Source organism: Hippoglossus hippoglossus, chromosome 10 (genome assembly GCF_009819705.1).
Source record: "Hippoglossus hippoglossus isolate fHipHip1 chromosome 10, fHipHip1.pri, whole genome shotgun sequence".
Taxonomy (NCBI): Eukaryota; Metazoa; Chordata; class Actinopteri; order Pleuronectiformes; family Pleuronectidae; genus Hippoglossus; species Hippoglossus hippoglossus.
In genome coordinates this window covers 25,182,733-25,207,419 of record NC_047160.1, presented here as the reverse complement: position 1 = coordinate 25,207,419, position 24,687 = coordinate 25,182,733, and the positions used below count along the sequence as shown (strand labels likewise).

Here is a 24,687-nt window from a genome sequence, read left to right as displayed (position 1 = left end):
TAACTAGAAGGTCGGTGGTTTGATTCCCGGCTCCTTCATTCCATGGTCATCACTACTAGAAAAGTGTTTTATAAATACATTTACTATTTACACTGTAACACACACTGTAACACACACACACACTGTAACACACACACTGTAACACACATTATAGCAGTGCCTCTGCCTCTGTGTGAAACCTCCTGCATCACTAGACGTCTCGTTTGAACAGTCCAAAGATTAAATGGACGCCAGTGTTGAAATGTCCAAAAGATAAACTGGTAAAAATACACTATAATACTCAGCTTATAAAACACACACACAATAATATGCTTCTACAGTTGTGAGGACAATCTTACACACAATCCCTCGCCCCCCCAACCCTCACCTTAACCACCACGAATAGATCTCCGCCCCCCCCCCCCCCCCCCGCCCCTGACACAGATCTAATTCTAACCTGAACCTAAGAGCTGAGTCTTAAATATCAAACAACGCTGTGATGTTGTGACGACCGGACTCGACCCCCCCGACCACACGCAGACGCTGCTTCACACCTGAATCCAACAAGTGTGTGAGGATGTTGTGACACAGTCGGTCGCAGCGTCGGCGCCAAGTCGAAGTACGAGTGTGTGTTTTCTCTCCTGCTTTCCACCTCTTCCACTATAAATCATGATACTCAGGATCAGATGTAAATAAGGCAGTGACACACACACGCACACACACACACACACACACACCAACACACACCCTTACGTCTTGCATGGAGAGGCACAGATGGCTTGCCCCCCCCCCCCCCCCGCCCAAGGCTGCTATTAGCAACATGAACAGTTTGGTTGACCGTTGTTGCTCTTAGCAGAAACACACACACATATACACACAGCTGCTCAACAAAGATGAAGACACAACATGCTGGTGGCTTTAAGATTATAAATGATGGTTCTTTAACAACACACACAAACACTGACACAGTGATATTTGTTTTATTTGTGTCAGACACACTGTCCACAATAGAAGAAACTACACAATAATGCAACACTAACAAAAGAGAGAGAGTTAAGAAGTAAATACAATAAATCTGGTTGTGTTTCCACACTGACCTGCACCGTGTCTCCTCAGTTAAATTGTTTCTCAGCGTTTTCCATTTTGCTCTTCAACACAAACACACACTGCTGATCTGCCACAACTTGTTCTCCTGCTGAAGTCTATAGATTTTTGATTAAATTGTTTCTCTGTGAGAACTGAAATGAACTCAGCTCTTCATCAGGTCACTCACCAGTTATTGTGTTTCCTTTGTTATCGATCCGTTTCTGCAGATTCCGTCAAAATAAATCACTGCGATCACTGAGATATTATATCATATTCTAGTGCATTTTAAATACCAATGCATTTTCCAGTCTCACTGTGACGTCTTGCATGTTTCATATATTCAGTAACAGTTCATTAATAAATACTAACCAACAAAACATTAATTTGTCCAAAGCTCCAAACAACCTGACTTTGTGATGTGTGTTGTGTTGTGTTGTGTTGTGTTGTGATGTGTTGATCTGATTCTGAGGTTATTACATCCATAGCTTGGCTGCAGTTCTTCCATTGTTCCCTAGGGGGCAGTGGGAATTGTGCACCTATTTATAGCTCAGCTTCAGCTAGAGGACAAGATATTTATAGCTCTGAGATCTGTTCACTGTTGTGCTGCTGAGGCTCAGCCACACACACACACACACACACACACACACACACACACACACACACACACACACACACACAGGGCACGTCCATCCTCCCACACACACACTCTCGGGGGCACAAACTCACACACACTGATTCCAAGACTAATTTCTAAACACACACTCGCTCTCACGCAGTCATTCAGAGGCTGCCGGGCGCCTGGAGGAGCTTTTCTGCATCAAACTGCTCCTGACAGTGAAAAGGTTTTGCTGACGTAAGCATTAATGAGCACGCACGCACACACACACACACACGTTCATGCCACTAAACACACGCTCGAATGGACACACATGTGGAGTAAAGACAGAAAACTGCATAGGAAATGTTTGCTATCTACAAATATCCAAGAATATCCATAAGATATTCATACGTGCGCATGTTTACTTTTACACCGACACACGGAACATCCGAGTGTCTGCAGCTCCAGCCTCCATGTTCCTCCACACAAACACAAAGGCAGCATTTGTTCACTAAGTGCTGCTCTAAAAGCCCCGAACCAGCTCTGCATTCACACTCCAGTGCCCACTGAAGCCGGCTAATGTTCCCTGTGGAGAGGCTCGGTGCGTGCACGCGCACACACACACACACACACACACACACACACACACACACACACACACACACACACACACACACACACAGGCTCAGATTCCACATGCAGCTCCAGTCTTAAACACAACAGACCAGATACACTCAGAAGATGTGAGGCTACAGCTTTGTGTTACTGTGCAGATCTGCACGCTACACACACACACACACACACACACACACACACACACACACACACACACACACACACACACACACACACACACACACACACACACACACACACACACACACACACACACACACACACACACACACACACACACACAGAGGGTAGAGCCATTAAAGGAAACCACAGAGGAAATGAATGAAAATTTAATATGAATATTTATTAGTGGGATTTATTTGAATTGACTAAATTCATTGTAGATCAGATTGACAATAAAGGTGTTACACCTGAAGTCTAACCTCTGGGGAGACAGAGGAGAACAAACCGACTGCAGCTCTTCAGAGTTTCTCTCCTGCCTGCGAGGGTCAAACCAACTGATTTACTGCTGCACAGGATAAAGTGGGTTTCCTGATAGAAACACACAACACGAGCGTCTCAGGGTCGGTTTGGTCGACAAAGAAAAAGGAAAAAACATCTCAGCAGCGACTGCAGAGAAGTGAGGCTCAGAGGACGTTACACAAGGAATCTGATTTCTGTTTTTGACGTGTAACCAACCTGAGCAGTTTATCATATATTCATGGATCCCCGGTTTGAGTTTGGCTGATTTCTGTTGGATGTAAACTCTTCTAACTCACAAAACAAAATACCAGTGGCATAAGCACAATAGTTCAACCCCTGAAAATACCTGAAATATACTTTAAAGATAAGTGGTACCTGAGTAGCTGTAAACACACGAGCACATGACACAGAACATTCCTACTGACTGAAGTAGACACAGTAAATCATAGACTGAAGCATGTATGTTAAAGGTTGACTCGTCCCCTCACACGTCTCTGTCCAAGCATGTAGGAGACGCTACGGTGGCCTTCAGGGAACAACCGTCTGTCCTGCACCACTTTAGAAACATGTCAGACTCTTTCACATCCAGTTCCAGCTTAAAGATCGGAATCTAAAACACTGGATCCTGGGGAAATGGAGCAAAGACAAAGAAAAGAGTGAGAGAGACGAAAGACGTGATCATGAGTTCATGACGCAGGTTTCAACGTCATGTATGATGAAGGAGGTTAGTGCATTGATCATGTCTGCAAGGGTGTAATGATGCACTGTGGGTAATGTAGGCAGCAGGAAAGAATAATATGTGGAATAAATATGAAGGATATCGCAAATTCTTCTGCATCAATTATCGATTTTCAACAATTGTGTCGTATATTTATACAAATTTAATACTAAATAGTTTTTGGGCAGTGTAGAGAAACATAAAGACTGGAATCAGAGAGAAGCAGCCAGTCTGGCAATGTCTGAAGTTAAAAAATTACCAGAGCACGCTTATTAAAACACAGCGTCTCGTTTGAAATGTAAAAATCAATATTTACTTTCATGTCCAGAGAGTTTCATCTAAACCTTGTGTGTTTTTCAGTCATTGATTGACTGATTCTTTCCCTTTTCGTTTGTGTTCATTTCATTAAAACTCTGTTTTTCTGTCTTTTAGCGTGAATCTATTCCGGGAGATGTTCGTCTCACTTTCTCCGTTTAGTGATTAGCATGTTTTCACTCGTCTCTTTTATCAACAACATGAACAAAGTGGGTTTAGAAATGAACTAAAAATGATGCTAATAACAGATAAATAACCATCAGAGCACCTGTGGCTGGAGGTTCGTCGTCGGCTGAGAAAACAAAACGGGTAGAAACACCCAGAGAAAAACACAAATTAGGAACATTTAAGACAGACACTCATATTAAATTCAGAGTAGGTGGGGAATAAAAAAATAATGTCAAAGCATTTCTCTCCACTTTTATTTCTCTGGGAAATATTTGACTCTGAGCTGTTTTACATTCACAGCAGGTGAAGAGAACTGAAGCTGAACTCGCCCATAAGAGAAGCACGGCTCAACACAGCACAGCATACAAATGTGTGTGTGTCTGTGTGTGTGTTCCTCTGCTAAGCTTTCTATTGTGCGTTTGTTTTGCACTCGGCTGCACTGAGGGTGTATGAAGATGAAAGAGGAACCTGTGCGAGGTAAAAAACTCACAACTGACGCTCTGGGAAAACAATAAAACAAAACAACGAAGGTGGCTCAGAGAAAACAGGGATTTAAGAATAGTTTGTGCCGGGAATAAAAAAAAAAAAAACGAGCGGTGTTCGATCGCTCAGTCGATCCCAGGGTCAAGACGCTTAAAACCAATAAGCAGGACGAGAAGCAGGAGCACGAGTAAACACGCGGTTTCAGATGAAGTGCCAGTGATGTAGTGACAGCTGCTGTGCAAAGAAACCGACAAGTTAGGAAAACAGGCCTGTTCACACCGCCGAGGCCGAAGCCGGCAGGGAAATCAGTTCACTCTGCAAACATGTTCAGTAAGAATCTGACACAACTCGTTTCCACAGGGAGAAGACGGCTCTGCTGGCACGGTCTGTGTGTCGGTGCCTTGCTCACGGGCACCACCGTGGTAACTGTTGGAGGAGCGAGAGGATGTAGTCGTCAACTTCAAACTGGCAACCAGCAAGATGAAAGATTGCCAGTTTGTCCTTTATAGTCTGCAGAAATAAAAACATGTAGATGTGTTTCAAAACAGCTGAGTTCTATACAAACAGCTTCCATGGATTGATTATGATTATGGGTTTGATATTTATGATATTTCTAGTTTCTTATGTGGTCATTTTTTCTTGCCTGATTATTTGTTAATGGTTGTTTTTGTTTTTCTGTAGTTGGATATCACACACGTGTGAAATGACTCGAGGACACTGAGCAGGTTTCTTTTAGTTTTATTAAAGCCACAGTCAATTCACAGCTGACTGACGCTCACCTGGTGTGTAAGTGTGTGCGCGTGTGTGTGTGTGTGTGTGTGTGTGTGTGTGTGTGTGTGTGTGTGTGTGAGTAAGTGTGTGTGAGTGATTGAGTTAAACATCATAACTTTGGCGATACTTCAAAGACTTCATCTCTTGTAGCCCTGTGGCGTAAAAAATAATTTAAACCTTAACAAAAAACACATTTACAAAGAGATACCTTAAAAACACAAAGTCTGTACAGTAGCTTAAACTAAAATAATCATAAACTAAACATGAACAGAACGTGCAGGAGTCGACTGTGAGCTCAGGCAAACGACTAATACTGACAGAAGGTAAAGTGAAGATGGAGGTAACACACACACACACACTCTCTCTCTCTTTCCAGTTGTATAATGAAATACAAAGTCTCGTACACCCTCTGGTGGCGTGGTGAATAAGTAAAAACAAGTTTGGCAAGGCACAATCAGTGTGTGTGTGTGTGTGTGTGTGTGTGTGTGTGTGTGTGTGTGTGTGTGTGTGTGTGTGTAAGGACGTCACCATACATGTAAGTTCCATGTTTCTGTTTTATCCAGTTTCTGATCAGATAACATCTTCACTTAAGAAACCCTGTTAAATCCTCTTTCTGTAATACACCGACAGACCAGTCACATTAAAACCTGTAACTGGTTTTAATGGTTTAATGTGTAAATGGTTTCGTTTCTACACCATCTACATTGTTGTTCAGGCTTTCCAAGGGAAACAGAAAACACTCTGCTAAAAATCAGCAGCAACAGTTTCATAAACTTCATTTGCCACCAGACGGAATTAAAAACAAATACACTGAATATGACCGAAGTAAAATGAAATCAATGTCTGATTAATAACATTTAAAAGCTGAACTTCTTCCTCTCAGCCTCAGAAAGGGTGAAAGCAGGTAAGAGGGTTTTTCCTTCATATTCTTTCATCTCACTAACCTTGAGGACATTTGGTATTTAAGTATCATCACCCCCCCCCCCCCCTCTCCCTCCTGCTGCTCTGCTCGGTCCTGACATTCAGGCTGATGGGTGAAGCTAAGCTCCAGCTGAGCAGCTCCTGATCCCAGCCTCCCTCCTCCTCCCTCCTCCCTCCTCCTCCTCCCTCCTCCTCCTCCTGCTTCACATCCACAGCAGCTGATGCAGCACAATTCAGGAAACAGGAGGAGACTCAATATTATACAAAACACGCTCACGTACCGAGAGGGATGTCATATTATTATTGTATTATTTGTGTTTCTAAAAGACTCATTGCGTTTATTATTAGTTGGTCATTGGAAGTCATAATTGGCTGGATGTTAAATTTGTGAAATGTATTATTTATTAAGGTAGAGGCTTTAAAATAAGCTCCCTGGTCTGTCTGCGTTCCTCTGCACTGTATATTCATTATTTTGACCATTTTTTAAAACTGTATATAAAATAAAACGAGTAAAAGCAAAGATTTTAGCATTTTCTTTCCTTAAATGTCGTCAAAATAATGATAATCACTTAGAAAACTGGGTATTTTTGAGGTTTTACGAAAAACTATGTCCGCTGTTGCCAGAGAGAAGATTCACGAGAGCGTTCAAACTAAAACCAAATACTTGTGTTGCACCAAGAAAGTGAGAGAAGTTTCTTTAAAGCTTCATCGAGGTGAGATGAGCTGCAGGATCAGGATACAGATGTTCCTCTACATCGATAATTATCTCCATAAATGTCTCATTATTATGTCTTTTAGGTGAAAAGACAGATTTTTGGTATATTTTGATTAATACTGACGTTGTTTAATTGCCCAGCCCGGTTCAATGTAGTGATTTTAGCAATTGTTCTTAATAAAAGTTAATATACAAAGAGGAGACGTGAAAAAGAGACGAGCAGGTACTCGTCTCTTTTCACGCAGCTCTGTGAACCTCGTGTTGCTCCACTGAATGTTCGAAGCACCGAGACATAATGAAGTGGAACATCTTCACTAATCCGACAAAACACAACCTGATTTCTCCCGGAACGTTTTCACAGTCCAGTCAACTTGAGGAAACGCCGGTGAGACGTGAGCTGCATTGATTGAACAGTATCCACGGCAACGGCCATCATCAGGTGTCTCCGAACACAGAATCAGGTCATGTTCATCCCGTCGATGCTCTTTTTGTTTCCATGATTTTAAAACTTTGTTCAGCCGAGATGGACGAGTGTAGATCTTAGAGTAACGAGGGAACAGAGACACTTCACCTTCACAAGCTGGAGTGAATCTATGAGATGAAGAGTGAATTAACATCAGGGTTATGAGGAGAGAGGGAACACGAAGGAGGCGGAAGAGGAAACATTCAAACTTCCTCCTCCTCTCTCTCTCTCACTCTCTGTCTCTCTGTCTATTTTCAGGCCTGGAGACATTTTACATTTACATCCCATTACACAGTCTGAGATGATGAGGGCGTTGTGTACCTGTCAGTCTCGATACAGGGCTGATCCTGCCTCCAGGTGAGGAGGAGGTGACTTCACGTGCACACAGACACACACACAGACAGACACACACACACACACCTGTCAGCCTAGCTTCATGTCAAACAGATGCATGCACACACACACACACATGCTCAGGGTGTGTAAGCGTTGCAGTTAGTTTGCCAACACATGGACATATGGAGTCTTTTGTCGGTTCAGGGTCTTCGTGTCCAAACGTCTCTCTTCATGTAGAGCTCAGACCAAAACGCTGCTCGTCTTCAAAACCGTTTTCTGATTGTCCGATGCTTTTTTTAACATCCTCCGAAATGATCATCCTTAAGATGCAGGATTAAAATCCGTCTCCCCGTGAGCAAACGCCGCAACCTGCCCAGGTGTCCACGAGCAAGACGCCGTGCTGTACAACTCCCAGCGCTGGGCCTGCTTCCTTCATCTTGTCCCAGTGTGTCACATACATCAACCACTGGGCTAATATTCACACTTTCTGTGGGACAAACACTGTTCGCGTATCAAAGCTTTTCCTCCCACGTGGACACTTTCAGATTCTTCTCCAGGTTTTACTGTCCGAACCCAAACCCGAGTGCAAAGGTATTAATGTTTTTATGAGATGTTTTTGCACCGTCGAGTTTGAAAGTTTAGCTACAGCACCGATGGCACCGCAGATGAGATTGTTTTTAAATGTTCCAAGTCTTCGTCCCCGGCATCAACCAAGACTTCTGGTGTCTCCACTTCAGTGTCGGCTTTTAAAAAATATGCTTTAGGTTAAATAGGCTGAATAATCCCTCGGGAAAATAAAAACAATCGTAGCTTCCTTTGCTTTCCTTCGAATTTGGCCTTTTTCAAGAAATTCTAAATCACTGATTATCACGATGTAGATACTTGCGTTGTTTTATGAGCTTAAAGAAGCAGCTGAATATTAAAAACACTGCTGGAAGCCGTCTGCAGAGAGCAGCGGTGAGAACCTCTTCACACCGATGCTGTACGTGCTGCTGTGTTTCCCCAGGTGCAAGTCCTCCCTGTCTTCCCTCCCATCAGTGGTAACTCCCGGGCGGTCCCATCCCCAGTGGCGTGATGGTGAGGTAGTTGGAGGGCACGTAGCCCCTCTGACCACCTCTCCCCTCCACCAGGCTCCACTCGGGGTGCCCTCGTTTGTCGTGGGCCTCCAGGACGCGGACGGACTCGCCGGCCCGGACAGAGACTTCATGGCTTCCTCTGGCTGTGAAGTCGTAGGCTGCCATCACCTGTGAGAGAAGAGACACATCCAACACATGAGAAGGAAGACAAAGATCTGAGAGCTGGAATCAGAGCAGACATCAAGCTGTGATTCAAAGAAGCACATTGAAATATAAAGACTCACTTTGTCAGGTTTAACTCTACTTTTTCAAACTTACTCAGTATTTTAACTTTTAAACAGTCGGAGCTGTTCGAACTTTAGTTTAAACATTTTCACATTCAGACGTATTTTTGATTTACGACGATATCAGAAAAAAACCTAACCATACGATTCCATGACATCATCCTGCCCAGTTGCTGTGGCAACAAGAAAATATGAAGCGTGCCGGTTTGGTGTCAGAATTCACAACACGACTTGGAAGAAATGAGCAAACGGGAGAGGAAGCGCGCACACGGGTACAACTGCAGACGCACACAGACACACTAACACGACCACAAATCATTGTAATACTCTGTGAAAAGGTTAACCCCACTCGTTGTGTCTCGACACATCCCTTCTCATCACCGCACACACACACACACACACACACACACACTCAGAGGGCTTCCTAACGAGGCCTGTGTTGGTATGACGGGGCCCCAGCAGCGCTAATAGCTGAGTTTATCCGGCTGCTCCGTGTCATTAACAAACGCCTCAGCTCAGCTCTCAGCTCCAACTTTCACTCTGCCCTGACGATCTTCACTAATTAGCATCTAATTAGCATCGTGTCACGAAGAGACGGGGAGGAGAGAACGTAAGAAAAAGAGTTAAGTGACCATCGGCTGCAGATTTACTGGAGCCAAGTTTCTGATAGAAATTAAAAAGTGTTGGGAGAAGTGTGGAGAAGCTAATCAGCACCTTTCAGTTATTGTATATATTCATGAAAACATGCTGAGAATACAATTAACTGAGAATACGTACAGAAGCCAGACAACAGTGAAACACTAACATCTGGGATTCCTATGATCACACAGCCAGTTTGTCCAGTACGTTCCATCACCTCCAACAGAGGTGGAACCATTGTCTGCCTGAAGGAATCAAGCTCCATCCATCCATTGTCTTTACTGCTTATCCTCTGAGGGTCGCGGGGGGGGGGGCTGGAGTCAATCCCAGCTGACATTGGCTGAGGGGTAAACCCAGGACAGGTCACCAGTCTATCACAGGACTGACAGGGCTGAGCTGCAGAGTCTTTGGGCTGGAGGAGGTTCAATACAGAGCGGCTGGCAGGTTAACCACTTTACCACCGTGCCGCAATGTTCACAAGTGTGGATAGATATAGTACATATTTTGTTTGTTTGCTTGAAAAGTGCAACATATATGTGATTATTCATCATTATCTTTGTTTATTTACTTTTTGTTTTCAAGTCGATCCCAGCTCACACTGCGTGGGGGGTGGGGGGGTGTCTCTCAAGGGGTCACTTGTGTCTCTCAAGGTTTAAGACTTATAGACTGAGAATCAAATTCACACTTTGGCTCAAATGCATCTCTCACAAATCATAGAAAAATATTGCCATCGAGACAAATTTGGCACCTTAATGTCACGGCTACACCTTCATGTCTTAAAAACGCTGACCGACATAAATCACTTCTGTTTTCTTCAGCCACAACAAAACAGAAATATCATCAGTGTTTGGATTGAAATGAAATTTTCTTCTTCAGGGGAAAACAGACGCTTCAATGTTGAGGGAGGAACATAATTATGTTGAAAATGTCTTTTTTGTGATTCATCTGCTCCAGTTTGAACATGGTTGTGTGTGTGTGTGTGTGTGTGTGTGTGTGTGTGTTTTGTATGTGAGCAGACTCAGGGTCAGGAGGCTCCGACATGGGGAGGACAGGCTGTGAAACACCGCCTCTATAAGGTCACTGGAGCAATCATTCACTTTAACAGCCAGTGTGGAGACATGTCTTTAAAACACACACACACACACACACACACACACACACACACACACACACACACACACACACACACACACACACACACACACACACACACACACACACACACACACACACACACACACACACACACACACACACACACACACACACACACACACCAAAAGCAATTCCGCTTCTCATCCACTCACGTGAATCTCCTTCTCTCTCATGTACACATCCACATAAACCATCACAAATTTACAAGCCATGACACTTCCCTCTCACACACACACGTGTGTTGCCAATGTAAATCAATCTCACACACCCACACACACACACCTCCACACACACACACACACCATCTATCTCAGCTTGCAGCAATGCCTCGCATAAATTAACTCAACCCTTCACACAGTAACCCACTTACAAGGTTAAACTGCTAATTATGGACCTTTCCATTAATAACACACACACACACACACACACACACACACACACACACACACACACACACACACACACACACACACACACACACACACACACACACACACACACACACACACACACACACACACACACACACACGGTTTCACAACTGACAGATTGATGCTTCGGTTTCAGGACGCTCCATCATTGATCACTCGACTCTTCAATCACACACAGAATATGTAACTTTTGATTATAGAAATTAACTCACACACACACACACACACACACACGTTACCAGTTTGCAATCAGATCAGAACATTTAAGATCATGATAGCAAACGGATGTTCACGTCATTTTCGGTAAGACTTTCATGTTCGTCCTTCCTAAATTTACGAGTAACATTTCTCTACAGACAAGGAGCACATGAGCTGCTCGATGATGTGTAACTAAACTAATGAGGCCTAAAATAATCTGACTGATGCCTTTAACATATCTGTCAACGTATTTCATTTTCTATATGTCAATAAAATGTATTTTGAACTATAAAAGGAGTTTGTAGATTTAATAGATCATGTTTCCGTGGCGTTAATATGCAGATTTATGTAGAAACATGCTCCAACCTCTAATCAGATCATCTTCCATGATGAAGAACCCTGTGAGGTTAATGTGACGTTTCCATCGCGCTGAGTCAGTCAGTCAGTCAGTCAATCAATCAATCAATTAATTAATTAATTAATCACCTGGAAGCAAGGCTGGCTCCTGACCGTCAGCGGCCGGCTCTCGGGGGTGTAGGAGTGTCTTCTGATTCCCGTCACGCCATCGGGCAAGGTCAGGTGTGGCGAAGGGGGCGGGTCCTCTGATGGCTGGTGATAGCGAATTAGCTTCGAGGAAGGAGCGTAGCCTCTTCTGCCTGCGAGGAACAGTCACAGATGACGACATGTGGTGCACGTAGTGTAAAAGATGGAACTTTGATATGCACGTTATTCATTCTATTAACATTAAATAATGTTTTTCTAGTTTACTTTTGCATCAGTTAACACCAGAATATAATTTATAACCAACATATAAAGCATGATTTTAATAACTTAGATTTAACAACTTCTAAATGTTCCGTACAAATAATTATTAGTCTTAAACTTCAGTCTAAGACTAACCCTAGATTTAACACTGCCTTTGGTTTTCTTCAGTGGTTAAAAGCTTGTAATAACAATAATCCACCACAAGATGGGAGCCACGAGCTGCGTTTAAAAAGCGCTGGATGAGCTGTTTTCAGACATGAGAGAGAGTTTCTTCTCTTTCATGACGGCTCATGTTCTCTGTATGTTATTGCTTCGTACCTCCTGCGTCCACCAGCCATCTGCGTTTGTCCCCGCGTGTGTCCATCTCGCTGATGATGGCCACGAGCTCCCCTTTGGCCAGGTTCAGGTCCAGGTCACGGCTTCCCACAACAACTCCCCCCACCTGGTAGATCTTTCCAGAACCGTGTTTACCTGTGAGCTGCTTCAGGCGGCGCTGGGAGGACGGGCTCAGAGGCTGGCGAGGCAGAGGAGGAATGCAGAGGGAAATGGAATGAGGAAGATTGTTAATTAGATCTGACAAAGGCAGAAAGGACGAGAGAGGCCTGAGCAGGAGAGAAGACAGTCAGTGTAGTAACGGAGGTAATAAAAGTGGCATCGGCAACATGACAGCCGTGTGCAGGTTTAACCAACTTAAATGTGTTTAGAAGTTAAATTATTTCTTAGTGATGGATTTAAATATTCATTTGATATGGAGTTTATTTCTATTAAGAAAATTAGAGAGTTGTTTTAAAATTGTTGGCTATGGGTAGAAAACAGAAAATACTTAGTTTCAGCTTCTAAAGCTGATTCTGAAGATATATTTCATTTGAATTAGATTATGTTTCTGACCACAGAATGTAATTAAAGAGGGATGATGCATCTCCACCTCCTCCCAAATTTAATTAAACCCAAACCATAATACATTATTGCGATAAGAACAACCTAAAATGACAGAAACCATATTTAAGAAAATGTAATTAACCTGTACTTTTATTTTTGTAGTTTGTTCAACATCCCATCCACATGTTGGATGTGGGGTTTAGGACCAATACTGCAAACAGCCACCAAGGGGCAGCAGAGACACTTTGGCTTCACTGTTTGTGTTGTCCATCTTTATAAACTATCTTGTGTTGATGACCAATCAGAGTTCTGTCTTTTGAGAACTGAAAACTTTTCACGTTAAATTATGTTTTGAAAGATCTAAATCTGTCGTTGTCCTGATCACAGAACATATTTGAAAATAAAACCATCTTGCTCTGAGTGACAGGTTATAAATACACTAAACGTTTCCAGTCACCGAATAAGATCAAACCGTAAAGTAATTAAAAAACAGTCGCAGAACCAGACGAGCAGCATTCTCAAGGTGACTGATTCATGATGTCACATGCATGACGTACAGCTGCATACGTGAATCACTGTGATGAAGTTGCTCAAGTCCAATCTGTGTCAACTGAGAACACAAAGGAAGCACGACACGGCGGTAACCTGCTCTTACAGTAGGTTATTTATACATTCTGTCTGGCAGGTTTAAGGAATGTAGCCCTGCTCCAGGACATCTGACACGTCGCTGAGCAGGAAGCATAGTTCCACATTAACGTAGACAAACAGTTTAATTAGTCTCATAATGATCTGACGCACTTCTTCTAATTCAAAACAAAAGCACAGTATAAGCACAACACGACATTAGTTCAACTCGAACCTGGACGAAAGGCGCGTTGAGCGTTTCCTCTACACTTCGACACAGAGTCTCCAGCCTCCTCGCCCCTTCCAATGCCGCGGACTCTGCCCACTCCCAGAATGCACCGGGGCTGAGAGAGCTGTGCGGCAGCTGAGGGAAGAGAGAGACGAAACAGAGAGAAAGAAACAAAATGAGCATGACAATTATATTTGACATTTTAAAGAAGTGCGCTGAAAGAAAGCTTTGTGATTTCTTTTCTCTATTGAGTGACTAAAACGTGCAAGAAACTGAGTTCACCACCTGTTAAAAAACGATTCTTATACTTTCCAGCAGGGTCTCAGTGGATTACACATGTGATTACAGGATTATCTACCTGTTGTGTAAAGCTCTGGAAAAGTTGTTCCATGTCTGAGGCGAGGTCTTTGTGCAGACAGCTGTACGTCCCCAACATGCTCCAGATCATCTGCTGAGCCAAAGCGTTAAACTGAGGAAGCTCATTGAGGAGCAAAGTATTGATTGTCCTAAGAGAAGAGGAGGAGAGAGAGAGGAGATTCACATGTGAAGTTTTGAAATTTTTATTAAATTTAACACCACTGCAAAAGCCTGGACAGAATAATGTTCAACCCTTTCATTAAATGTGCTCCACAAGCTTATTTCCAGAGGGTGCACTTATGTGGACTGTGATGATTCATAGGACGAAGCAGTAAAAATAGTGTTTATGGTTTGACACCATAATTGACTGGACTTTATGGAAGAGTGTGACTTGTACTCTGGTGCTTGGTCATGTTTTTAAATTGTTTTATATTGAGAGAGGTGTGGATGTCGTACGTTCTGTGTTCAGCCGACAACTTTATGTTTATACAATTGCTATAATAAATGTGTAAACTACTATCTGACAATTTATCATTATTTTGTGGCTGGTTTTACTTATTTATAACTTTATTAAATTAATATATCATCTATTCAAATGCTGAATATGTGATAGCATTAGATCGTTTATTACAACTGGAATGGATCCTGCTACTATGGAAGGTCAAACTGAAACAGTAGTATTATGACAGGCACATGACTCATTGATACTAGAAGTTCAGTCAACAACAAACTCTCTCCTTGCACCTGTAGGTGTTGGCCACCGCCTGCTCCTCGTAGGTCAGATTAGATTTGGCTTCTATCAGTTCGTAGTCGAGCAGCTTGTCCAGCCTCTTCTTGATCAGGTTCCTCGGGCCCACCAGGAGGTCACGGAGCGCACACAGCGGTTTGTGAATCAGCGTCCTCAGCCTCTTCTCCTGGGAACAAGGGGGGGAAGGAGAGACTACGGTCATTTTTTTTAGAAGATGAGAAAAATCCTCTGCTGCAAACACGTACAACACTTAAATCAGGGTCTCAGGGAAATCAAAAGAAAACACTGGAGGAACGTAGCATGGAAATAAAAGAAAAATTATATTTTATTGTTCACCAAGGGTGGAAAATTGCCTTCAACTCACTAGTACAACATAAAATCAGACAAACAGATACAGGACAAAACATTAAAATGAAATGGTGGCTTTATAGATTCAACAGAAATGTGGGACTAAAAGTAATAAAGGTTTAGTGAGTAAAGGTTTTATTAACTTGTTTTACCAATGTATTGCTGCTTTAACTTAAAGGGGACATAGCATGCAAATTCCACTTTGTTAGTGCTTCTACAGGTTAATGTGGGTATCTAGCATGTCTACCAACCCAAAAACTCTGGGGAAAAAACACTCGCGCGTTTTGTTATAGTTCCTCTAAGTCAGAAACGTCATGCTTGAGCGACTCGATTGCGCTTCCTGGGTATTGTTTCGTAACAAGGAACTGGAAGTCTCCCTACATGGTCTTGGCCCACCCCACCCCCCGTCCCCCCACACTCGTTACTTCCGGGTTTACACCGGAGGCTGCGAGGCAGCGCAGCACCGTTCCCAAGCACGCAGCCGGGCTGTTCACACGGGACGAGCATTTCTCCGCTGGTCAGCCCGCGATTCACTCACATGTGGCATTTGTCTGGATCGTTGGGACCGGGAGGCTGCAGCAGCTGCTCGGGAGCGACCGCTCGCTCTCCCGTGCGTGAGCTGGAATTTGTGTCAGCGCCACACAGCCGGCAGTGTGGAGCGCTACTGTAACCCCCGAACCCCGACATTCAACGGGTACAACAACAAGCGGAGAAAGCAGAATCGCGGGCTGACCTTATATATACAGTCTATGGGGCTGACCAGCGCGGAGAAATGCCCGTCCCGTGTGAACAGCCAGGCGGCTGCGCGCTGGAGAACGGCGCTGCGCTGCCTCGCAGCGGTCTTCCACACTGCCAGCTGTGTGGAAGACTTCCGCAGTGTTCAGCTCTACTGTATGCCGGGTTACAGTAGTTACGCCGGGTTACAGTAGTTACGCCGGGTTACAGTAGTTACGCCGGGGTACACCGGACGCGGAAGCGCAGCTGCGAGGCAGCGCAGCGCCGTTCTCAAGCCGAGCAGCCGCCTGGCTGTTCACACGGGACGAGCATCTCTCCGCTGGTCAGCCCCATAGACTGCATATATAAGGTCAGCCCGCGATTCTGCTTTCTCCGCTTGTTGTTGTACCCGTTGAATGTCGGGGTTCGGGGGTAAATGATGGTCTTCATAGCCCCCCCACCCCTCTCTTTCTCTCTCTGTCTGTCTGCTTGTGTGCTTGTAGTGGATGGGCAGAGGGGGACATTTAATTATGTGATTGGGAAAATTAAAACTCCAGGACAACAGAAGGGGAATACAAAGTATGGGATGCATATTTGATAATTTATATCATATAAAATATGTAATTTATATCGTTTAAAATCATGGGGGGAGAGGGGGGAGGGGGGAGCTGGCTCATTAGCATTTAAAGGAACAGGCACTCAAAACAGGTCGCTCTGTGGAGGGCTGTTTTATACAGGGTAAAAAGGGTGCTGTTTTATATGATCCTTGTGGTATTTTGACCAAAGTATGTTACAGACATTTCATTAAGACCCCAAGGAACCATATCAACTTGTGGTAAAATGGGCATGCTATGTCCCCTTTAAATCCTTTGACTTCTGCCACCACTGATACCTGGATAAGATTTGACTGTTAGACTCACAAACGTAGGAAGGATCCACTGTCTGAGCGCTGTGGTGATCTCCTTGTAGCAGATAGGAAGCTTCTCTCCGTCCATGTCAAAGTCAAACTCCTCCGTTTTACAGGCCAGGAAACCCTGCACACAAACAAGATGTCAATCACTACTCAGGTGTCTGACTTCTCTGAATAATTGACCAGTGTTTCCTTATTTTAGTTTAAGGTTTCCATGTGAAAATTAGACGTAGTTAAGAGGTGCTGCTTTGTGAATACACAAGAAAACCAAGTGCTGATGGTCACAGGAAGAGGATAAAAAACAACTTCTCTTCGTAGGAAAACAAGTTTCCACAGGATAATTTTAGAAAGGTACACAGTAGAGTTGTGTGTTTGACCTCGGGGACTTAAGGAGGGTTTGAATTGACACAGCGTGACTCACGACCACAACATGTTCAAGATGTTCCAGTTCTCCATTCGTCACAAGTGACCAGAAAATCACAACATACAGTCATTGGGAGGATGTTTGAATGAGAAGGAATGAATAAGATGTCTTCATTCAATTGTTGTTTGTTGTACCAACACTAAGAATGCGGTAGTGGAACAATGGTGAGAAATGAAAGTATGTTCTAGTAGAATTAATTCTAGTGGCTCTCAAAGCATCGAGGACATGATGAATGCCACACAGATTTTCTTGTATGCAACAAAAACTTGCAAATAATGAATTTTGTAATTTCAACAATGACAATTAAAACCAATTTTTGGAATTGCATCACCAAAGGGACATTATCCTGGAAGCCGTCACCGTGAAAACCAGGACAAAACAAAACACGTCTCTGCGATTTGATTCTCCTGTCACATGTGGGTCACTTCCAGGAATAGATACGAACCCTCAAGTGAGATGCGAGCGGGAGCAACACTTTAATTCAGACAGTGTGATCGTCTGCAGTGTGAATGTAAAAGTAAAGAAAATATAACTGTACACTGAGATCCTGCAGGAAATCTGGGGTTTAGTGTCTTTTCTAGGCAAATAACTCCTCACGGATAAGAGATTATTATATTTTTGTTCTTCCTCAAACATCCTTTAATCTAAACAGCATTCAGAATTAACATCTCAACAGCAGAATGTTAAGTTAGATAAATGAACTGTGTGTTATTATAACCTTGGACATTTGCAGCTTACTTGTAGATGGTGCAGATACGTCTCCACATTCTCCAGGAGCTCCAGGATCCCGTGGCCCAGGACGTAGAAGAAACCTTCCAGGACGTTAAACTCCTCGTCAACCAGCTGCAACACAAAGAACAGAGATTAAATGTGATGATAGGATGATATATATACAATTTAGACACCTTAATCACTCCCATTTGTGAGGATGGTCATGGAGGTAAATTATTAGGTCATTGACCTTATTGGATTAACAGGTGTAACCTCGCTGTAGCAGAGTGTGGAGCCACCAGTGTAAACAGCAGGTTTAATAACAGACCATAATGGATGTTTTCTTCTGTGGATGAATCGCTCCGCTGGTCAATTATTAACTGCTGCAGTGAGGGTGTGTACTGGAAGGTTATTTATGGCTCTCAGAGATCCTGTAAACGTTACTTATAGCGTTGCTTGTCTCTCTGACGGTGACAAGTCAGGATCAGTTCCAGAGCAGCATCCTGGTGTTGTTCATGGGCAGTTTAACCCAAAAGTGTGATATTTATAATAGTGCGATGAACTTCATATCCAACCTTAGGAACTATTCCGGTCTCGTGTTTGATTTGCTGGCTGAGCCTCGCCGTCTTTTTGGCAATGCTGTGGGAGTTGAGACGGTGGATCTTGTCTTTGATGGTTAAGGTTTCAGTCTTCTTGTATTTGTCAGCTACGAAACACACAAAAAACACAGATGGGCAACTTTAAGCAGCAAAACTGAACAAACAAAACAACATATCCACTCGTATTCATCTGTTTATGTTTTAGTAGTTGACAGTTTTGGCAGAACCCTGACTTACCAACTTCTCTGAAGCGTTTGTACTCGTTGATACGACAGTTTATGGCGATAGAGGTGTGAGCCGTGTGCTCCAGGACTGCGTACGAAGGGTGAGCCGGGTCGGTGTGTTTCTTAATGGTCTGCAGGAGGAGCGGGTAGCGGGCGATCCGCTGCACCGGCATCACCAGGAAGAAACTCAGAGAAGTAGCATTCACCTCAGGCCTGGAGACATGAATGTCAACAATCAACAATCAGACAACTTCAGGACAGGAAGCAACAACTATTCCACAGTTTTTAATGAGCTCAGGCCAGTGTGAAGGAAAAGAAAATGTGATGAACCTACGCTGAGGCCTTGATGACACTGACAATCTCGTTCCAGAGCTCCTCCTTCTGTTTGTAGCTGTTTTCCAACACGGTAACATTGTTGTAGTTGGCCAAGTATTCCTTATAGGCTGCTTCGATGTCTGAAGACAGGCTGAGGAACGACGCGCCTGTCAGAATGGAAAACGTGTTTACAACGATATAATAGAAATGGAGGTTCATACTCAATGGGGACATGTCCATGGCTGTAAGTGTAGAGTTGTGTCTCTTACAGAGCGTCTCCAGGAATTGAGGATCTCCCAGCTGAACCTGCTGCTGGTCCAACAAGCTGAGGAGTCGACTCGACACGTCCATCACCTCCTCGATGTAGAGAAACATGCTGTCCAGGTTGGCTAGAGGAGGCTAAAGTTTACAGGCACACACACAAATGAATGTAGTGAATTACAGGAATGCACTGTGCACCTCTCAGACAAAACATATTCAGAAATACAACAGAAAACAAACACTTTGAAGATTGTGCAGCATTATAATAGTTCCAATTACTTAAAATACTAATTTATCACATGAAGCAAACGTCCACGGTACATGTGTTTGTCTGCTCCTTTTTGTGCAAATTAATGCTAATGCACAGCTGACGAGATGAATTTTGTTTTGCTCCATTCTATTGTAATGAAAGAACAGTGGGAACAATCTGCACATTGCCACAGAAAACAAAGCAGCCACTTTTCTGTCTCACAAAAGGCTTCATTCATCTAAATGTATTCTATCTCTCTGCTCAGCCCTCTTCCTCTCTCTTCCTCTTTTCACTCCCAGTCTTCATCTTTCATTATATTCCACCACATTGTTACATCTCCATTTTGAAACTCAATTCACTCCACGAGTTTCCCTCTTTCCAATTTCATTTCATTGTCATTTGCCTCATCCCGTGTTCCCTCTGTGCGTCAGCCCTGATTCTATTATGTTTTACGAGGCCTCATTTCATTACCACATCAGTAATAAATGATTATTTAACAGTAATAAGCGTCACCTCGGATGTAATGAAAAGCTAGTTATAATAAAGCATCAAGCAGCCTCTGCAAGGGGCTTCGGATGCTGCAGAGACAATTCTACAAGTAGGAGTTAGTTTTTGTTTAAGGGCACAAACAAAAGGGTTTATGATCATAACAATCACAACTAAGACATGATAATAAAACCTAAGTTACTTGAGTGTTTCAGAATTTTAGTTAAATCAGCCTTTTCCTAGCAAAGATGTACTGTGCAAACATTAGTCGAACAGTTTAAAATATTTGCACCTTGGAGTTCTACAACGTGCACAACTACCCAGCTGCTGTCACTGGCCTCAACTGCAGAAAGTTGTGAACTTGTGGTAACATACCTTGCTCATTAATACCAACACTTCATGAATACCTGTAGTGTCTGCAGGTTGCTCCTGATGGTCACTGTGCTGACTTGCAGCAGTCGAAGATAATTCCTCTCAGACTGGACCAGCTCCTCGATGGACATCAGCTGTCTCTGGGCTGCTCTCGCTTTAGCTGCTGCTTCCTCTTCTTCAGATTTCTTCTTGGCCTCTTCAGCCTCCTGTGCCAACCTCTCCTCCGACATTATAGTCTCCTCCGAGAAGCTATCCTGTGAGGAAAGATTTGACTTTGTATCTACAGGTTCAACAGAAACGTCCGACTCCTCAGCCTCTGGGATGAATGTCTCTTCTCCAGATTCAGTTTTCTCTGTGGCTTCATCTGTCTCCTGGGGCATCGAATCTTTCTGTAAAGCTCCAAATGAAGCCAGCTCAGATGAGGCTGGTTTGGGGAGAGTCAACGTGAAGGAAGGCTGTCGCCTCCTGGGCATCTCCATGATGGAGATCACTGTCAAAGAGACACTTCGTTTAGACACCATGTTCATATATTTTCAACTTATCCAGGTATGTAGAAACAAAGTCTCATCGTCCAAAACAGGACCAACTTCTTCTTTACAGTTATAAATATACCACCACTAGTAAATCCACTGCTGCGAGATCATTTTGTACTAATAGGAAAAGGAGAAGGAGAGGAAGGAGGAGAAGGACAAGGAGAAGAGGAAGGGGAAGAGGGGAAATAGGAATGATAAGGAGAAGAATGGGGAGAGGAAGAGGTAAAGAAGACAAAAGATTAGAAGAAAATGAAATATGAGTTCTTATGACCAAACCCACTTCTCTTTCCTTATAAAAGAGGCAGAAAGGAAAATCTTTTCACAATGTATTCGACTGTCAGGTTCAGTACAGAGACAGTAGAACCTTGAATCCTGTATTCACACAGCTGTGTTGTCCAAACAGCACCAGAGACAAACACAGCACATTTCACATGTCTATGCTACATCTGTGTGGCCCTGAAACAAATGTACACAGAATACATGTTAGACCACTGCTGTTGTGTTGGAGACATCCGGTGTTACATTTGCAACCTTTTCACTACTCAGTGTGAAAGGACCAAGTGGTAGGAGGAGTGTTATTGTCATTCAAATTCAATTTCCGGTGTCTAACCTTTAGCAAAAGTGAAAAGGGGAGTTTAGGACAAGTTTATTTAACATCTGGTGCCGACTGAGTCTTCGATAGGAAGATTCTTAGAATTTCAAGGAACATTCCTGCACTTGATTTATGGTTAATAACTTAGAAGTGAAGTGCAGAAGTTCCAGAGAGGTAGAGAAAGCGTGTTGAGGATTACAGCTGAAGTTTCCCATGTGAATTTAGCCTCTATAACAGCATCGGCCAGCCCAATAGCAGCAGAGCTACAGATGAAGTGACTTTGTTTACTTTGTTTATGGCACAGAAACAAGCAGTGAGGGGGGGGGACCCATTGTCATGGATCCTCTGAGTTGGAACACCACATGTCCGACCCACCAGGAGGCTGCAAGCTGCTTACAGAGCGACTAATGCCGCCACCGCTGTGAAAATTAGCCTCTACACGGTTCAGCTGAACAGCCTTGTGTGGATTCTGAGGCCCGACTCTAATGACAGTTTTATTTCTGACTCTGTGATCAAATTATAAACCCGGTGTGCGGCGTTACTCATGACACTTAACACTTCTAACACCAGCAACATGACTCAGAGCTTCTTCTTCTTCTTCTGTGCATCACAGTCCAGCACTAAAAGTTAGATCCTGTGACTGATCTGAGAACATGCTCCACCGCATAAAACTGTGTTACTCTGTGTGAGAGGAAGTTTAGTTTCAGACACGCTGTGTGTTTCACTTGGTTTTAATCTTAAACTACTGCTGTTGCTAACCTGAGTGTATTTATGTCACTGCACATGATGAAGTGATGTTTCTCCAACATTGTCACGTAAATAAAAAAACTTTAAAATGGAAATAGTTATTGTTTAAAGAGGATGTTTGAATCTAAAGATCCACAAAATGTTACTGAAAAGGTTCATACTCAATACTCAACCTTAAATGGCCTGAACTTTAATGAGAAAAATATAATTGTACGGTTCCATTCGTGATCCTGTTCCTTTAAATATACACTAATATGCCAGTTTGCTGGATGCACCTATCTTTAAACTTAAGTTAAGTTAAGTTGTCCAATACAACAGCACTGCAGTCATGTTTTCATCATAGTGGATTGTACCTGATAAACAGGCGAGGATAGAAATGTGTGTTTATATTTCTGAAACCTTTTAAAAATGTTTTTTGGTGAAAAAGAATCTGCACAGATGTCTGATGAAAGTTGGATTTATTGTCCTAACTTGAATCCATGACTTTATTCCAACATGGATCTGTTGACGGAGAAAGATTCTTGGTCTAACGTGCATGTGAACAGTATTTATACTAAATATGAGCGAGCAGATAACAGTCTAGGTCACAATTAGTCATGTCAAGATGCCCATTATCTTCTGGAGAGTGGAGACACACCAGGGACAGGACAGCAACTCCCAACACACAATATAAAACATCCAATCTGAAGCATTCCTGCAGAGACCTTCAGATGTCTCAGCTCGGCCCTTTGTGGGTCAGGTGCAAAATATATATATATATATATATATATATATATATCATAGAAATGTCAAATACTCTATTTAAGGTATCAAAAGTCACCTTTTTGTAATGATCTGCAGGATTGTGATGGACTGAATTGTACTTGATCCAATCCTGCCTCACAGATTTATCTTTCCCCTCCCTCAGATGGTTTAAGGGTGAGCAGCATATGGTGACCCAGACTTGGGGATAACAGAGTTTCAACAACCAAAAATCTGGCATCAAATACAAACTTGATCACACAGTAGGTTATGTAAATCTAAATAGTGCTGGTCTGACACATTTCTTGACTGGTTGCTTGTGTTTTCACATTTGAAAGCTTCTTTTTTAATTGAAAAAGTATATAACTCTACATATAAAGCATTCTTAAGAGGTCTTAGTTAGGAAGACCCAGGTGTCAAATTGCCACAACTTATAACCTCTTTATAAACGAGACAGATGAACCTGACGTAAAAAAAACTTTCTACCTTTCAAAACCACTTTGTCATCGCTCCAGGTTTTGACATCTGCTGCCCCATCAAAACCACAGCAAACCTCCCACCACAGCTATGTGTGTGTGAGAGTGACATTAAAACGAATCATTGAGAACAACATGTACATGAGATCCGGTCTTTATTACCTTGTTCAGAATCCCTGATTCAGCTGCAGTGCAGGTCGATCTCCCCTCTGTCGCTGTGCTCTGTCCCAGGAAACTGCTGCAGAGGAGACGCTGCTGCATGGAAAACACAAACACACACAGGGCTGGTGTAACTTTCTCCAGTGACTCACACACAGCAGGCTGCTGCTGGGCCTCATGTGGCAGCAGTGTTTCAATGTATATGTGCATGCGAGGGAGGGAAAGACAGCGCATGAGTGTGTGAGGAAAGGGGGGATGGTAGTGGAAAGGAGGGTGGGCTGGCTGTTTTGTAGAGGAAAAGAGAGAGGGGGGGGGGGGGGAGGAAAGGGTGGCCACACACACACATTCACGCTGCTGAATAAGCTGATTGACTGCAGCAGCTGGTGGGAAAAGGAAGCACCACTCACCCGGGCAGAGGCCGATTGGCTGACAAGTCTTCCAAGTGGGGTGCAGAACCAATCGGTGGACACCTAGAGGGACCTCACGGAACACTGGACGGACCAATGACGACGGAGCCTTGAAGTGATTGAAGTTTTCCTCGCACAGGAAACAAAAGCACTGCGGGGCGTACCATCCTCTTCCAATTGCAGAGGGATTGTCTGGGTTTTTTCTGGGAGGAGGAGATAAAAAGGAGATTTAAAGATCCCTCCTTTGGACATTTTCTCAGCCGGAAATAAAAGGTTTACGCAGGTTGTATTTCAAACTGTTAAATTAACAACTAAAGAAACTTTTAACCCACTGAGCAGCAAGCATTTAAACACAAAGTTTAGAGGACTGTGTTATTTGGAG

At 43.3% G+C, this 24,687-nt stretch overlaps 1 protein-coding gene and 1 long non-coding RNA gene across 4 annotated transcripts; one reads left to right on the top strand and one right to left on the bottom strand.

Annotated features, from left to right (window-relative positions):
- The first annotated feature begins 5,167 nt into the window (after positions 1-5,167).
- LOC117769045 lies at positions 5,168-5,458 on the top strand. The gene is made up of 2 exons (XR_004615142.1): positions 5,168-5,263; positions 5,297-5,458. It is a non-coding gene; the product is annotated as an uncharacterized LOC117769045 (long non-coding RNA).
- A 1,230-nt stretch (positions 5,459-6,688) lies between these two features.
- Positions 6,689-24,512, bottom strand: arhgef37 (Rho guanine nucleotide exchange factor (GEF) 37). 3 transcript variants are annotated; one of them, XM_034597623.1, is made up of 16 exons: positions 24,306-24,512; positions 24,062-24,066; positions 23,902-23,998; positions 20,686-21,140; positions 19,551-19,680; positions 19,301-19,448; positions 18,980-19,179; positions 18,719-18,849; positions 18,171-18,275; positions 17,019-17,132; positions 15,033-15,202; positions 14,290-14,437; positions 13,938-14,066; positions 12,518-12,713; positions 11,921-12,090; positions 7,525-8,895 (listed from the first exon to the last, which is right to left on the bottom strand). In XM_034597623.1, exons 4-16 carry the CDS (start codon positions 21,127-21,129, stop codon positions 8,686-8,688), a joined length of 2,295 nt encoding a protein of 764 aa, XP_034453514.1. In that variant the 5' UTR covers positions 21,130-21,140; positions 23,902-23,998; positions 24,062-24,066; positions 24,306-24,512; the 3' UTR covers positions 7,525-8,685. The 3 variants fall into 3 exon arrangements, with proteins under 3 accessions (XP_034453516.1, XP_034453514.1, XP_034453517.1); XM_034597625.1 differs by lacking the exon at positions 24,062-24,066 and having other exon boundaries at positions 6,689-8,895; positions 23,902-23,994; positions 24,306-24,506; XM_034597626.1 differs by lacking the exon at positions 24,062-24,066 and having other exon boundaries at positions 23,902-23,997; positions 24,306-24,506.
- Between the last annotated feature and the right edge of the window lie 175 nt (positions 24,513-24,687).

Bases quoted from the DNA above. Each gene is read 5' to 3' on its own strand.
- arhgef37 (XM_034597623.1), bottom strand. From the start codon at position 21,129: ATGGAGATGCCCAGGAGGCGACAGCCTTCCTTCACGTTGACTCTCCCC. The intron at 17,133-18,170 runs GTAAGCTGCAAA...GTTTGTGTGCAG, and splicing joins CGTATCTGCACCATCTACAA to GGTTTCCTGGCCTGTAAAAC. The intron at 12,091-12,517 runs GTACGAAGCAAT...TGTTCCTCGCAG, and splicing joins ATGGCTGGTGGACGCAGGAG to GCAGAAGAGGCTACGCTCCT.